Source organism: Equus przewalskii, chromosome 3 (genome assembly GCF_037783145.1).
Source record: "Equus przewalskii isolate Varuska chromosome 3, EquPr2, whole genome shotgun sequence".
In the NCBI taxonomy this organism is placed as follows: domain Eukaryota; kingdom Metazoa; phylum Chordata; class Mammalia; order Perissodactyla; family Equidae; genus Equus; species Equus przewalskii.
Genome location: NC_091833.1, coordinates 76,637,679 through 76,653,384, shown reverse-complemented (window position 1 = coordinate 76,653,384; position 15,706 = coordinate 76,637,679). Strand labels below are relative to the sequence as shown.

Genomic DNA, 15,706 nt, shown 5'->3' with positions numbered 1-15,706 from the left:
AGTTAATTTTAGATGATGGGAGGTATTAAAATGGAGGGATGTGATAGAGATCAATCAGTTGAAGGGCTCGATGACAGGACAGCAGTCATATGAAGATCTAGTTGCAGAGTTTTCCAGGCAGAGGGAATGGCAAGTACAGAAGCCTGGTGCTGTCGAACTCCATGTATCTTAGGAAATAGAAGAAAGTCAGTGTGCCATTTTAAGAAGATGCTATATCCTAGGTTCTTCAGCATCCCATGTGGATAATCTGTTTGAGCCCTTCTCTACTTACTAGCTATATGACTTGAGCACGTTTCCTCACCTCTCCATGCCTCAGGTTCCCTATATGTGGGGTTAATGATGGCACCTAACCCAAAAGGTTGTTGTGAGGATTAAATAGGTTACTGTATTAAAGTGCTTAGACCTATGTATAAAAGTTTGCAATTTACTTCCTTTCATAGCTAGCTAGGGCCTGTCATTTCAGCATAATCTTTCAGATATCTGAAACTCCCTTGTTTCTCTTGTTTCGAATGCAACCCCCTGCCGAAAACCCAGGCATGGATCAACCAAAACATTTACCTTCTACACATTTGCACATGAGCAGCAAAGTACCACTTGTGTGTGTCCCCGACACATTGATGGTGCACTGTAAGTTGGATGGTCTCGAACCTCAGCAGCACCCTTATGATCTCTGGAAATCTTACTCCATATTTCTTACTGCTTAATGTCCCGCTCTCTACAGGGAATATTTCCAGTGTTTTCCATGCTCAGTAGACTTGTGACTCTCATTCCACTCGCCATTCTAAGCGGATGATTTTACCTCTAGTTTCCCTAAGAGATTAGAAGCCATCAGAGGCGTTCTGTCAGTTCCTTGCCCCGAGATCTTAAACCTGTCCATCCTTTTTTTTTTAATTGAGGTCACATTGATTTATAACATTATATAAATTTCAGGTGTACATCATTATATTTCAACTTCCATATAGACTACATTGTGTTCACCACCAAAAGTCTAGTTTCCATCTGTCACCATACAAATGTGTCCCTTTACCCCTTTCACCCGCCTCCCACTCCCTTACCCTCTGGTAATCACCAGTCTTCCTCTGGATCTATGTATTTGTTTGTTTATCTTCCACATGAGTGAAATCATATGGTATTTGTCTTTCTCTGTCTGATTTATTTCATTTGGCATAATACCCTCAAGATCCATCCATGTTGTCACAAATGGCAGAATTTCATCTTATTTTACGGCTGAGTAGCGTTCCATTGTGTGTATATATATATACACACACCATATCTTCTTTATCCATTCATCCATTGATGGGGACTTGGGTTGTTTCCAGATCTTGGCTGTTGTGAATAATGCTGCAGTGAACATAGGGGTGCATATATCTTTTTGAATTAGTGTTTTCATGTTCTTTGGATAAATACCCAGAAGTGGAATAGCTGGATCATATGGCAAATCTATTTGTAATTTTCTGAGGAATCTCCGTACTGTTTTCATAGTGGCTGCACCAGTTTAAATTCCCACCAGCAGTGTACAAGGGTTCCCTTTTCTCCACATCCTTTCCAACACTTGATATTTCTTGTTTTTTTAATAATAGCTGTTCTGATTGTTAAAGAGTTGATACCTCATTCTAGTTTTGATTTGCATTTCCCTAATAATTAGTGATGTTGAACATCTTTTCATGTGCCTGTGGTATATCTTTGGAAAAATGTCTGTTCAGATCCTCGGCCTATTTTCTAACTGACTTTTTTGTTGTTGTTGAGTTGTATGAATTCTTTATATATTTTGAATATTAACCCCTTATCAGGTATATGATTTGCAAATATTGTCTCCCAATTGGTAGGCTGTCTTTTCATTTTGTTGATGGTTTTCTTTGTTGTGCATAAGCTTTTTAGTTTGATGTAGTCCCATTTGGTTATTTTTTCTTTTGTTTCCCTTGCCTGAAGAGACATATTCAAAAGGATACTGCTGAGACTGATGTCAAAGAGCTGACTGCCTATATGTTCTTCTAGGAGTTTTACGGTTTCAAGTCTTACATTAAAGTTTAATCCATTCTTACTTGGTTTTTGTCTATGGTGTAAGATAGTGCTCTACTTTCATTCTTTTGTACGTGACTGTCCATAAACCTGCCCATCTTTATCTTCCCTTCTGTTACAATGGAGTCTTGTCCATCTTATGAAAGACCACTGCCTTTCCTCTCTAACTTCAAAAACCTTGCATATTAATTATCTCCTTTCCATAACCTTAGTCTTTGTGGTGTTTCTTCCCATTGGCATTCAAAAATGCTTACTTTTCTCCTATTTTAAATCAAAAACTTTGACCCATTTCTCTCCAGCCACTCTTTGGTCCTCTTCATAGCTTTAACATCTTGACAGGTCATTCACACTTGCTGTTTCTGCTTGATCACCCACTACCCTTTAACTTCTCAATCCACTCCAGTTGGCTTATGTCCCCACCTAACCAACAAAACTGCTCTGTTGAGGTCATCACTCACCTCCATTATGCTAAATTCAGTGGACACCTTTCATTTATTAACTTGACTTCTTAGCATTTAAACACAATTGCCCATTCCTTCCCACTCTCCTTCCTTCTTTCCTCTCTAGTCACTGCTTCTTGGGATGGAACGCCAATTCATCCTCCAGATCAGTTGCATGCTATATGTTTGATCTTGGCTGTGTTTTTCATACTTGTATCCCTAGCTAGTGCTGGGCATGTAGTAAATGCTCAACAAGTATCTGTCAAATGAATTAAAGGAGAGATGAGAGTGAATCAGAATATGTCTTGAAAATCATTTCATGCCTCAGAGTGTAATGAGTGTCAGTTAAATTAGAGTGAACTGTATGAAGTATTGTCAGTATTGGCTACTCTTGACTCATGAAAAGGTGATTTCTATGGTAAAAGTTAATAATTGTGTTTATTTGGACAAAGACATTGTTTTTATCTCTTTGTGTATGCACTGTATTGAATTCAAGCTTAATGTTAAAATCATGCTTATTATAATTGTAGATATATTTAGTGCATTTTCAGGTCTCCAGAAAGTGCCATGTGGTAATTTATTGCTTCATTTTATAATACTCGATAGTAGCCATCCTTGTGATAAAACAGAAGCAGGAGGACTTTGACTTAGTAGATTTTATTTAAACTTTTAATTTACTTTTTGCTTTTGTTTTTTTCTCCTTTCCTTCCAATATTTACCTCTTTAATATCTGGCAGTTATAAGTGATATACCAAACAGTTAATGATTTTTAATAGCTTGCGTTCTAAAAGTTATTGGTAGAATTTATTTGGCTAATTATGCATATTATATGCAAGACTGTTTTAAGATTTAATTACTTTAATTTGCAGAAAGAGAACTTACTTTGGAAGTTGAGAGAATGAGACTAGAACATGGAATAAAACGTCGAGACAAGTCACCTTCTCGTTTAGATACTTTCCTGAAAGGTATAGAAGAAGAACGAGATTTTTATAAGAAAGAGCTAGAAAGACTCCAGCGTATAATACAGCGAAGATCTTGCTCTACAAATTATTCTGCACGTGAAAAAATTCCAGGATTTAAAACGCTAGAAAAGGTAATATCTCTTTATAAGAGTAATTGATAAGACAAGAGAGTATCTTTATGAACAAACTTTTCAGGTTCATTATTGTATTAAATGTAACTTTATTCATACTTCCTTTTAAGAAGTCTTTCTTAGTTTTGTTTTTTGTTTTTTTCCTTGACCTGTGCTGTAGGAACACTGCATTAATTAGGAAAAATACTTAAAAACAAAGCATAACATACTGATTCCTGGAAATAAACGAAAGATCGAATCGTTCATTTTACGTGTCTGGGAGGGGTGCAGGGACATGTGGGCTTCCAGAAACTGGAACCAGGAATTCATGCTACTGGACATTTCTTCTCTTTCTATCCTTTACTTTCAGTGTCACCTTCATTTTCTCTATCGAAGCAGAGTGGCTTTGTCCACATGTCAGGCAACATGGCTTCATGCCATTCCCAGCCTTGGACCAGTCAGAAAGGCAGGTCGCGTACAGCCCAGTCATCTTTATGCTAACCATGCAGCAGGAGAAGGTAGAAGGTGGAAGTGGGTGCTGGGCAGATCGTCCCATTTGTCCACTACAACCACGTTTACAAGTTGGTAGTCTAAAGATGTGTATTAGGTGAAGTTAACCATGATTCATGAGAGGTTAAAATCATGAGTCTCTGTTTTAGGTCTTAATTATTTTTAATGTTTTATGAGTTTCATTTGAGTTGTTCAAATTTTTCTTTTTTTTAAGCTTTGGAGCTATAGGAGTCCTGGAGGATTATATGGCCCTAACATTATCTACACTCTAGATAAAATTATGGAAAGTTGGGAGTAAAGTCATTAAAACTCAAGACTTTTGATTTCAGACTTGGCTGAATTTACCAATTCCGTCATCTTTTTCCTGAAGATCCTGTGTCCATTGTCAAATGATTTTGAGTCGTTTTCTGATTAGTCTGTGTTTTGTTTTGTTTTGGTTTTTGCTTTTTTTTTAAAGATTTTGTTTTTCCTTTTTCTCCCAAAGCCCCCCAGTACATAGTTGTGTATTTTTAGTTGTGGGTCCTTCTAGTTGTGGCATGTGGGATGCCGCCTCGGTGTGGCTTGATGAGCGGTGCCATGCCTCTGCCCAGGATCCGAACCGGCAAAACCCTGGGTTGCCAAAGCGGAGCGCGAACTTAACCACTCAGCCATGGGGCCTGCCCCCTGAGTGGTCTGCTTTTTTAACCTCACTGGGTAATGGCTGAATTTGATTTACAGGTGTCAGTGAAAATACTATGCTATGTTATCTATTATAAGCAGAATGAATTGGTGGGGAAATACAGTGTAATTTATGTGTTACTGTGTGTTTTTGAAGTTCCATATATACTTAGGACTCAAAAAAATAAATCGCTGAATCGATCACCTTTATTGTGTAGAGAATCTTCCACAGAATGCTTGGTCAGTTAAATCAAGGATTTATTAAATAGAACTGAGTAGATAAATGTCTCAAAACTTTTAACATAAATATTTGATTCAGTTGCTTGGTGTAGATTCACAATTGAAAGACAAATGAGAGATATTGATAAAGTACTGGTAAAATTAGGAGAGACTTCTCACACCCATTCAACTTATTTACTTTCTTGAAATGCTCTAATGTTACCTGACATGGATAAAAAATTCATTTTCTAAAGTTTAGGAAGTTAAGGTGTTCAGAGCATTTTAGTGTCCCAATAACAAATTGCAGGCATGATAGGGAATAATGGGTATGTACATGAGTGAAATGGGTGGAGGGTAAGACAGTTGTGAGTGCTGGAAACTAGAGAGTGCATCCCCACCTAAAACTGGATATTTTAAACATGTTTAGAAACACTTTGTTGGCAAACAACAAAGACCTCGCTAAAGCTAGATTTTTTGAGCTGTGAGCTTTCAACCCTCGCTTTATGGCTGACTGTTAGGCACAGCTTCTTGGGATTGCAATAACTCAGAAAAAATATTGACATTTTTAATATCAATGATCTTTGACAACAATACACCGGTTGATTCTCTGTCATCTATGTAGGGAGGGTGCCGTCCCGGTCACCTTGTACTCATCATGGTTCCACCTGTGAGTTTTGAGTATAGTATAGTGGAAAGTGCTTTGGAGTTGGAGGCCTGATGGAAGTTCAAACCCCATAAACTGACTTTATGACCTTGGACAAGTTACCTAACTTCATGGAACTCTGGTTTCCTCATTTGCAAAGTGGGGAAAGTAACCACAACCTCTTGTGAAGATTATATGAGATAATTTGCATGAGGGTTCACTGTAATACCTAGTTCCTAGTAAATCTTTCATTTCCTTATTATTTGCTGGTTCAAAGCACATCAGGTCTAGGTAAAAAGTTAGGTTCAGTCAACAGATATATACTGAATGCTTGCTATGAGTGAGGCACTGAGGATACGAGATAAAGAAGACATAGTTCCTATCCTCATAGCCTTCAGCATTGTGCATGTGTGTGCATGAGCTCGTGTGTGTGTGTGTGTGTGTGTGTTGGGAACACTGGATGGGTAAAAGGGAGTTATTAACAATTATATATTAACGCAAATGTAAATATCTACATACAAGATATATTGAGAAAAGAGCTAGGGTTCCTACTTAAGAAGGCCAGTCAGTAAGTGTTAGGGAATTCCTACATTTTACCAGGTACCATGCCAGGCACTGAAGATGGGGTGAATAAGACGAGATGCTACCGTGTCCCTCACAGAGCTTACAGTTCAGTGGTAAAGATGTACATCAAACACATAATCATGTAAATAACTTGGTAATCTCATTTATAATGAGTGTTAATGAAGAAAGAATACAGGAAAGATTCAGAATGCTATGAGGGTGTATAGAGGGAGATCTAAATTAGATCAGAGAATCTGAAAGGACTCCTTGGAGAAGTAACATTTAAGCTGAGACCTAGACAGTAATGAAAATAGACTGTCAAATCTTTATTCATTGAGCTCTCCTTTGTTATATTTATCCAGACCACCCCCTTTCTGTAAGATATTTTTATTTAGATATAGTTTATATGTTCTTTTATAGTTATTTAAGCCTTAAGTCCTCAAACTCTAATCTGCTTTTGTCCTGTAAAAAAAATTTTTTAACCTTTTTTTTCTTTTTAAGGAAGATTAGCCCTGAGCTAACTAATGCCAATCCTCCTCTTTTTGCTGAGGAAGCCTGGCCCTGAGCTAACATCTGTGCCCATCTTCCTCTACTTTATATGTGGGACGCCTGCCACAACATGGCGTGCCAAGCGGTGCCATGTCCACACCTAGGATCCGAACCAGTGAACCCTGGGCTGCCGAGAAGTGGAATGTGCGAACTTAACTGCTGGGCCACCGGCCCGGCCCCCATGTCCTGTAAAACATTTTGTCCTTAGCTAATCTCATCCATTATGCCTTGGTTTTGTCTGTTTAACCAAGAGGATAATTTATTTCCAAATGGCAGTCGAGGGGTACCTCACAGATGTCTACCAGTTACCAAGTCTACACTGGACTTGGTGTGTGCACAGTGGATAATGAATAACATGGATCAAGATGCTTTCCAACATACCAAATTATCAGATTATTCCTACCCGGAGTTTCTGCATTTATGCTTTAAGAGTTAATTAACTTATGATAGTTCCCAAGTCTACATTTATCATCTTTATTTTCCATAACAGCTGTGAAAATAGTGGATCTTTTGAACTGTATTGGACTAACAGGCATACTCTTGTTTTAGAAATGTTGGAAGGAGTTGCTTAGTCAGTGAACATCCTTCATGTACACTGCATGGTAGAAACATTTGTATTTATCTGATTGCAAAAATAGATGTCACATAGGTTTGAAACTGGGATAATTGGGGATTGGTGTGCCTGGAAAATTGATCTTAGATTCAGTCACAGAAAACACTGAGGAATGTGCTAAGCTATTACAGTTACTTGCACTCGGTGAGCAGGCACACGCATACCTTCCTAGTCTCACCTGGAGAGGGTTAAAAACTAGTGGTTCCCAAAATGAGTGTACATCATCATCATCTGGAGGGTTTGATAAACCTTTTGGGCCCTGTTCCCAAAGTTTCTGATTGGATAGGTCTAGGGTGGGCCTAAAAGCGTGAATGTTTAACAAGTTCCTAGATGTTGCTGATGCTTCTGGTCTGGGGATTACACTTTAGTTACCCCTGGTATGAACAACCCCAGGAGAGTGACAGTTAAAGCATCTGATGGGATCTGACCAAGTATTATCATTGGCAGCTGGGTCCCTTCCTGGGAACTTGAAGGCCAGGAAATTTGCCCCCGTACGGCCAGCACACTCATCTCATGCTCTCATTATATGTTAAAAACTGTGTTTCTTAATTACATGAAAGCAACTTGTGTTCTTTTTGTTAGCATCTTTCAGTCAGTCTCATTGCCAGCAGCCTTGTGACAACCATGTGGTGATAATTATAACAAATGATAACTTCTGTTTTATGTTTCAGGGTGATTACAATTCAGAAATTCATGTGATCACAAGAGAAAGAGATGAACTTCAACGTATGCTGGAAAGATTTGAAAAATATATGGAGGATATACAATCCAATGTTAAATTATTGACAGCAGAAAGAGATAAACTAAGTGTCTTATATAAAGAGGTAAGAAATAGATTATAATTGAGCCAACAGATTATATAGAACCAGTAAATTATAATGGAGCCAGTATATATCCTTTACACTGCTGTAATTTATGGACCTTGTGATGCTCCTTTATAATTAGAATTATAAGTAGTAGTTTCTACTATCATCCTGTTCCCAAAGCAGAGATTTCTATTATTTTTTCATATTTCTTCTTCCTCTTTTCTAGCCTGTCTATGTGTCAGATCAGTTAGAGATTATCTCCTACTTCTAAAACACTTGGAACAGGTCTTAGCCTGACTCTGAGCTGAGTTTATCCTTGGGATTCAGACATGTTGGGATATGTCTGTCAGATGGCGGGTAGCACCCACTATTTGGATATATTGGATTTTAAGGACTTAGCTCCCAGGGAGAAAACTCTAGGGAAGAGGGAATCAATAGAGCTGGGCCCAGTTACACAGCCTGAGTTGTCAGAGGGTAAGGTGAGTGAGCAAAGCATGATGTCTAAATTTGTTCCATACCAATCTCCCATGAAATCCTACTGCTACTTTGAGAGGGAGAGAAGGACGTGCAAGCTAAAAGGTCAAGTTGAAAAAGCTGTTTTCACTTTTAGAGCTTTTTTGGGATTCTGCAGTACAAATTGATCCACATCTGGGCTTTCCCCACTGTTGGCTTAGATTTCAGCTTTCTTGGGTCTGGTTAGTTCATTACTAGTTGTCCATCTGCTATCTGATTTCCAAAATTTTGTGACTGGCACTTCCCCCATGTTCTTGTCTTTTTGGGTTTTTTATTATTATTATTTTAATCCTTTTAGTTTCATTTTGTGGGTATTTGGGAAGACAGCAAAGGTAACATGGGTTTAGTTTGCCTTTTTTTTTTTTAACTGGGAGCATATCCAAAGTGTTTTTTATTTATATCTTTTAATTCTTTAAGGCTCAGGAAGAATTATCTGCTCTAAGACAAAAATCTACCCAAACCACAGTCCCCCATAATATTGTTAGTCTCATGGAAAAGGAAAAAGAACTTGCATTTTCTGACTTAAGAAGGATTACGGCAGAAAAGGAAGCTTTAAAAGAAAAGTTAAAAGTGAGTAACAAGATTGACTTATTTTTGAAAGGTAATTATTGAGAAAAAGGGAAATCTTTACATGTGTTTTCCTGTGAAGTAACTATTTAGAATGTACAACTAGATCAGGGGTTGACAAACAACAACACATGAGCCAAATCCAGACTACTGGGTTTTGAATGGCCTGTGTTCTAGGAGTGGTTTTTACATTTTCAAATTATTAGAAAAAATATCAAAAGAAGAATATTTCGTAACACATGAAAATTATGAAATTCAAATTTTATTATTGGTAAATGTTATTGGAATACTACACTCATTCATTTTTGTATTCTGTGTGGCTTCTTTGTGTGTGTGTGTGTGTGTGTGTGTGAGAGAGAGAGAGAGAGAGAGGAAGATTGTCCCTGAGCTAATATCTGTGCCAGTCTTCCTCTGTTTTGTATATGGGATGCCTCCACAGCATGGCTTGATGAGTGGTGTGTTGGTCAGTGCCCAAGATCCGAACCTGCAAACCCTGGGCCGCCAAAGAAGAGTTCACGAACTTCACCACTGTGCCACCAGGCTGGCCCTTGTGTGGCTTCTTTTGTGCTGCAATGACAGAGTTGAGTAGTTGCAAGAGACACTGTATGCCCCACAAAGCCTAAAATATTTATTATCTGGTAGAAAATAACCAGTCTCTAATCTCAATAGGAAATTCCTCGTGTGGAGGGAAATTTATCTTTTTTTTATAAAACAGCCTTATTGAGATATTCACATACCATACAGTTCACCTATTTAAAGTGTACGATTCAGTGGTTTTTAGTATATTCACAGACTTGTTCAACCATCACCACAGTCAATTTTAGAGCATTTTCATTATCTCAAAAAGAAACCCTGTACCCATTAACAGCCACCGTCCATTTCCCTCCAGCCGCCTCAGTTCTAGGCAGCCACTGCTCTACTTTCTGTCTATGGATTTGCCTATTCTGAACATTTCGTATAAATTGAATCATTCACTATGTGGATTTTTGGGTTTGTTTTTTTGTTTGTTTGTTTTTGCTGAGGAAGATTCACCCTGAGCTAACACACGTGCCAGTCTTCCTCTATTTTTTAGTATGTGGGCCACCAGCACAGCATTGCCACTAACAGAGCAGTGTAGGTCTGCACACAGGAACCACACCCAAGCCGCCAAAGCAGAGTGTGCTGAATTTAACCACTAGGCCACCAGGACTGACCCAGTATGTGGGTTTTGTATCTGGCGTCTCTCACTTAGTGTAATGTTTTCAAGGTTTGTCCATGTTGTAGTACGTATCAATACTTCATTCTTTTTTATTGTGGGATGATATTCCATTGTATGGATAGACAACATTTATCGTTTGGGTAGTTTCCACTTTTTGGCTGTTATGAATGATGGTGATATGAACATTCACGTACAACTTTTTGTGTGGATGTATGTTTTCATTTCTCTTGAGCATATACCTAGGTTCATATGACAACTGTATTTAACCATTTGAGCAACTACCAGGCTGCTTTCCACAGTTGCTGTACCATTTATATTCATACCAACAGTTCCAGTTTCTCCACATCCTCACCAACACTTGTTATTATCTGTCTTTTTTATTACTGTCATGCTGGTGGGTGTGAAGTAGTATTTATTGTGGTTTTGATTTGCATTTCCCTGCTGGTTAATGATGTTGAGCATCTTTTCATGTGCCTATTTGGCCATTTGTATATCTTCTTTGGAGAAATGTCTATTCAGATCCTTTGCCCATTTTTAAATTGAGTTATTTGTCTCATTATTGCTGAGTTGTAAGAGTATATATTCTTGATACAAGCCCCTGATCAGATATATGATTTGCAAATTCTTTGTCCCATTCTGTGGGTTGTCTTTTCATTTTCTTTATGGTGTCCTTTGAAGCACAAAAGTTTTTAATTTTTGTGAAGTCTAATTTACCTGTTTTTTCTTTTTTTTGCTTGTGTTTTTGGTGTCTTATCTAGGGGTGGTATTTTATATTTCCTTTTATAATCTCCAAAAAAATATATGTTAATATATATAAAGCAGTTAACAGTGCTCAGCAAATTATAAGAACTCAATATTGACTATTGTTACTATTATGGAGTCCATAGTTTATTTCCAATAAATGGTATTGAATTAATGCTTATAAATTAGTAGCTAAAATTAGGAATAAGAACATTTAAGCATTATGTGGGTAGTCTTTATGTCATAAAATTTTCACTTAAAATTCTACCCCAGCAGAATACCTTTTTTTTTTTTTTTTGCAGGAGAAGATTTATCCTTAGCTAACATCTGTTGCCAATCTTCCTCCTTTTTCTCCCACCCCAACCCCCAAAGCCCCAGTACGTAGTTGTGTATAGTTCTTCTGGTTCTTCTGTGTGAGCTGCCACCACACCGTGGCTACTGACAGACAAGTGGTGTGGTTCTGCGCCCGGGAACTGAACCCAGGCTGCTGAAGCAGAGCGTGCCAAAGTTTAACCACTAGGCCACCAGGGCTGGCTCCTAACAGAATACTTTTAATTGGGACCTTTTGGAATACTGCCTTCCAGAAAGTATTTTCTTATAAAAATAAGTGTTAAAATTACTAAATGGAAAACTTCTGTGCAATATGGCAGCTTTTAGCGCAAGATTCATCCTTTTCCATATCTCTTGAAAGGACTGAGGAATGTAAAAATAGGATAAAAAATGCAGTAGTGCTGAAAACTCAGGAAAAGTGACATTCATATTACCAGAATCTTTCTGGATTGTAGGAGCTAGGATTTATGAGTTTACAATAGATTTTTTACTTAAAAGCTGAAGTGATCATCTCAATCCTTAAGCCTCCTCCAGTAGTTTCCTGTTATTCCACTTTCTACCCGATTGTCAAACCCAGGCGTTGTCACTGACTCCTGTCTCCCTGAAAGCTCGAATCTCTCAATTAATCACCAAGTCCTGTTGATACTACCTCTTGAATAATACTTAATATTTATTAAGCTCTTTCCATGTGGGAGGCTCTGTTCTAAGTGCTTTTTACATGGGCTGTCTCAGTAAATCTTCACAGTTGCCTTTTCGGATAGGTAATGCTTACAGATGTGGTCTCTGAGTTACAGTGAGTTTCAACAGTTTGCTCAAGATCACCTGGCTGTGCTGTCACAGAGAGTCCGGCCCCTGAGCTCATGTTGTTTTCTCTTGAATCTGTCTACTACTTTCCATTCCCCTGCTACCATCCCGTTCTGGCCATTGTTCCCTCTCAAGTGCATTAGTGTATTAGTGGCCCTTCAAGTCTGTAGTTCACACTGAAGTCAGAGCCGTCTTTCAAAGATATGAATCCGATCACATCATTTCCTATTTAAAATCTATAGCTGCTTTCAAGGACTTCAGTGATTGTCCCTTGCCTCCTTCAGGGTCTAGTTTCTTTCCCCACACTCATCTCCCCCTGTTCCTCACCCCTCATTTTCTCGTCTCTAGGCTTAATTGATTTTTTCTTGCTCCCAGCTTTCTACACAGGCTATTGAAAAATCCTTCACCCCTTCTCATCCCCCTGCCCAGCTAATTCTCTTCATCCTTTACAGCCAGGTTAAACCTCATGTCCTCAGACAGGAAATGAACCCTAAACTCTAGTTTCCCTTTTGATATGGTGCCGTAAAGTTCATATTCCTAGCAGAGTATTCATGGATTTTATTTTAATATCTCGTTTAAGGTTTGTCTTTTCTGCTAGGCTGTAGTATCTGTAATGTTAGAGACTTTATCCCTTTACACACTACTGTGTTCCTAACACCTTCCTTGGTGCTTGGTATATAGCTTGTACTCAATACTGGTTGAAGGATTTAATAAATGAAAACATGCGTACAGTACACTGACCCTTCGAACCAAATGTATAATCCAGACATCAGATATCTTTATTTATTTCTTTTTAATGAATAACGTAGATGGAAGTATGAATCTTCACTAGAAAAACTCTCAGGGAACATCAACTTACATCGCTTGTCCTGGACCAGCATCAGCAGGAGTTGGGAAAGATAATATAACCAAAAAAATAGCACTGTTATTAAGAGCACTTGTGGCAGTACTGTTGACCAGCCCGTTCTTGAAACTCTGGTCTCTTTTACCGCCCTGTAGTATTGTTTCCTGTGTCTTTCTGATCTCATCCTTTCCCCGTTTACACTCTGTCCCTCTCACATCTCTTCTCATGAGGGCATACTCCTGAGCTTGCTTAACCTGCCATTCCCCTTTTATAGTTGTGCTAATGGATTGATCCGTATAAATCTCTATAAATGAATTCATACCAATCTGTGTCTTCTGTTACAGTCACATATGGAGGTAGAGCGTAAAAGATGAGAACCTGTTGTGCTTTTTATTCCAACCAAAAGCATCATTTTTGTCAAATGCCTAATTTTCTTTCTAAAACATTTCTATGTCATAAAAAGACAAATAGAGTAGTACAGTAGACTTGCATTGGTTACTTTGGTAATTTTGTTTTATTATCTGAAATGAGTGAACGTCTTCTATAAAATTCTCTTTCAGAATCTCCAGGAAATGAATCTTTTTGGAGCATCAGAATTAGAGAAAACTATTCAACATTTGACATGTGTTAATCACCAGGTAATTTACCAAATTGGATGTGGGATATAATTTGTTCTATGAATGACTATTTCAATTTTAGTTTTAATATGCTGTGTTTTTAAAAGTTTGAAATAGTATGCTGGAGAAGCTGTGTGACAGTGGTCAGCAGTGTGTGCTCTGAAGGCTCACTGCTTGGGTTCAGATCCATCTCTGACACCTCTTATCTGTAGGCAAGTTACTTAAACTTTCTATCCCTCAGTGTCTTTATTTATGAAATAGGAATGGTGCTCGCACTTACTTCTTAGGGTTTTTGTGAAGATTAAGTGAGTTAATATGGGTCAAGAACTTAGAAGAGTCATGACACGTTGTAAGCACTCAGTAGGTGTTAGCTGTGGTTATTGTTTTGTTCTTGTTTAAAAATCATGTAATACAGACATAGAATAAAAAATGAAATTCATTTTCATTCCTTATTGCTCTCTCTAGAGATAGGATTTTTTTTTTTTTTTGAGGAAGATTGGCCCTGAGCTAACATACACCACCAATCCTCCCCTTTTTGCTGAGGTAGACTGGCCCTGAGCTAACATCCGTCCCCATCTTCCTCTACTTTATATGTGGGATGCCTGCCACAGCATGGCTTGACAAGTGGTGCATATGTCTGCACCCGGGATCTGAACCAGTGAACCCCAGGCTGCTGAAGTGGAACATGTGAATTTAACCACTGCGTCACTGGGCCAGCTCCTAGAGATAGGATTTTTAACAAATTGGTATGTGTTCTGACAGTCTTTTTTTTCTCCCTCTGTTTCATTTTGACTAGTTTCCTTTACTGTGTCTTCACTGTTTTATTGTCTACTAATACCGTTATCTGTTTCTATCAACTTTGGGTCAATTTATTTTTTTTTTCCCCTGTGTCATCTTTTCCTACTTTTTGCATGCCAGGTAACTTTAGATTGGATATCAGACATTGTGAATTTTATCTTCTTGGTTGCTGGATAGCTTGTATTCCTCTAAATACTCCTGAGGTTTGTTTTGGGCTACAGTAAAGTCAGGTGGAAATAGCTTAGTCCTTGTAGTTTGCTTTTAAGTTTCATTAGGTGGGACCAGAGTAGCATTTAGTCTCAGATTAATTTTTTTGTTTCGCTACTGAGGTAAAGCCCTTTTGAGTACTACGTGTTGCCCCATGAATTATGAGGTTTTCAAGTGACCTGTGGGAACAGGAATTATTCCTGGCCCTGCATGAGCCCTGAGTAGTGTTCCCTCTAATTCTTTGATGGCGCTTGCCCTGGCCTTGGGCCCCCTGTACAGGTCTCTGGAGCTCTCACTCTGTGCAGCTCTCCTCCAGTGTCTGCCCTGCAGCCTCTAACTGCCTTGGCCTCCCTTGATCTCAGTCCTGTCTCCTGAACTTAGGGGAACCACCAGGCTCCACCTGGGTTCCTTTCCCTGTGCCACAGCCTGGAAACTCCTCAGGCAACCAACTGGAGCAATCCTAGGGCTCATCTCATTTGTTTCCTGTCTCTCAGGGGTCACTGTTCATCATTGCCTCATGCCCAGTGTCTTGAAACCATTGTTTTGTATGTTTTGTCCCATGTTTTAGTTATTTCAGGTAGAAGGGTCCTGTCACTCCAGCTTGCCCAGAAGCTGAAAGTGAGAATTAGTGAACTGGAAAATATATCTGAAGTACTAGAAGTCATTAGAAAAAGACTAGGTGATGGAAAGTATAAAATAATTTAAAGCCTTAGAGAATAAAGTGGGAAAATCTAACATATATTTAGTCAAAATTCTAGGAGAATATAATAGAATATGAAGGCAGTATTTGAAGAGATAATGACAATTTTCTAGGTATTATCAAAACACAGGAATCCTCTGATTCAGAATGCAAGGTGAATTTTGGTGGTATGACAAATTCCAAGCAAGATAAATAAGAGGAAAATCCATACCATTTTAATAGTGATAAATAATACAAGATACCTATGTATAAAATTTATAGGATCTTTATAGAAAATATTATACAACTTTGTTGA

The 15,706-nt window shown here is 38.3% G+C and overlaps 1 protein-coding gene across 4 annotated transcripts in view; it reads left to right on the top strand.

Annotated features, from left to right (window-relative positions):
- The window catches only part of CEP135 (centrosomal protein 135), a 72,648-nt gene that overhangs the window by 22,073 nt on the left and 34,869 nt on the right, over positions 1–15,706 (top strand). For all 4 annotated transcript variants that reach the window (XM_070612883.1, XM_070612884.1, XM_070612885.1 and 1 more), the window contains exons 11-14: positions 3,329–3,552; positions 7,958–8,110; positions 9,023–9,175; positions 13,650–13,727. In XM_070612883.1, coding sequence (XP_070468984.1) covers positions 3,329–3,552; positions 7,958–8,110; positions 9,023–9,175; positions 13,650–13,727 — 608 coding nt within the window. The remainder of the gene's footprint in view (positions 1–3,328; positions 3,553–7,957; positions 8,111–9,022; positions 9,176–13,649; positions 13,728–15,706) is intronic.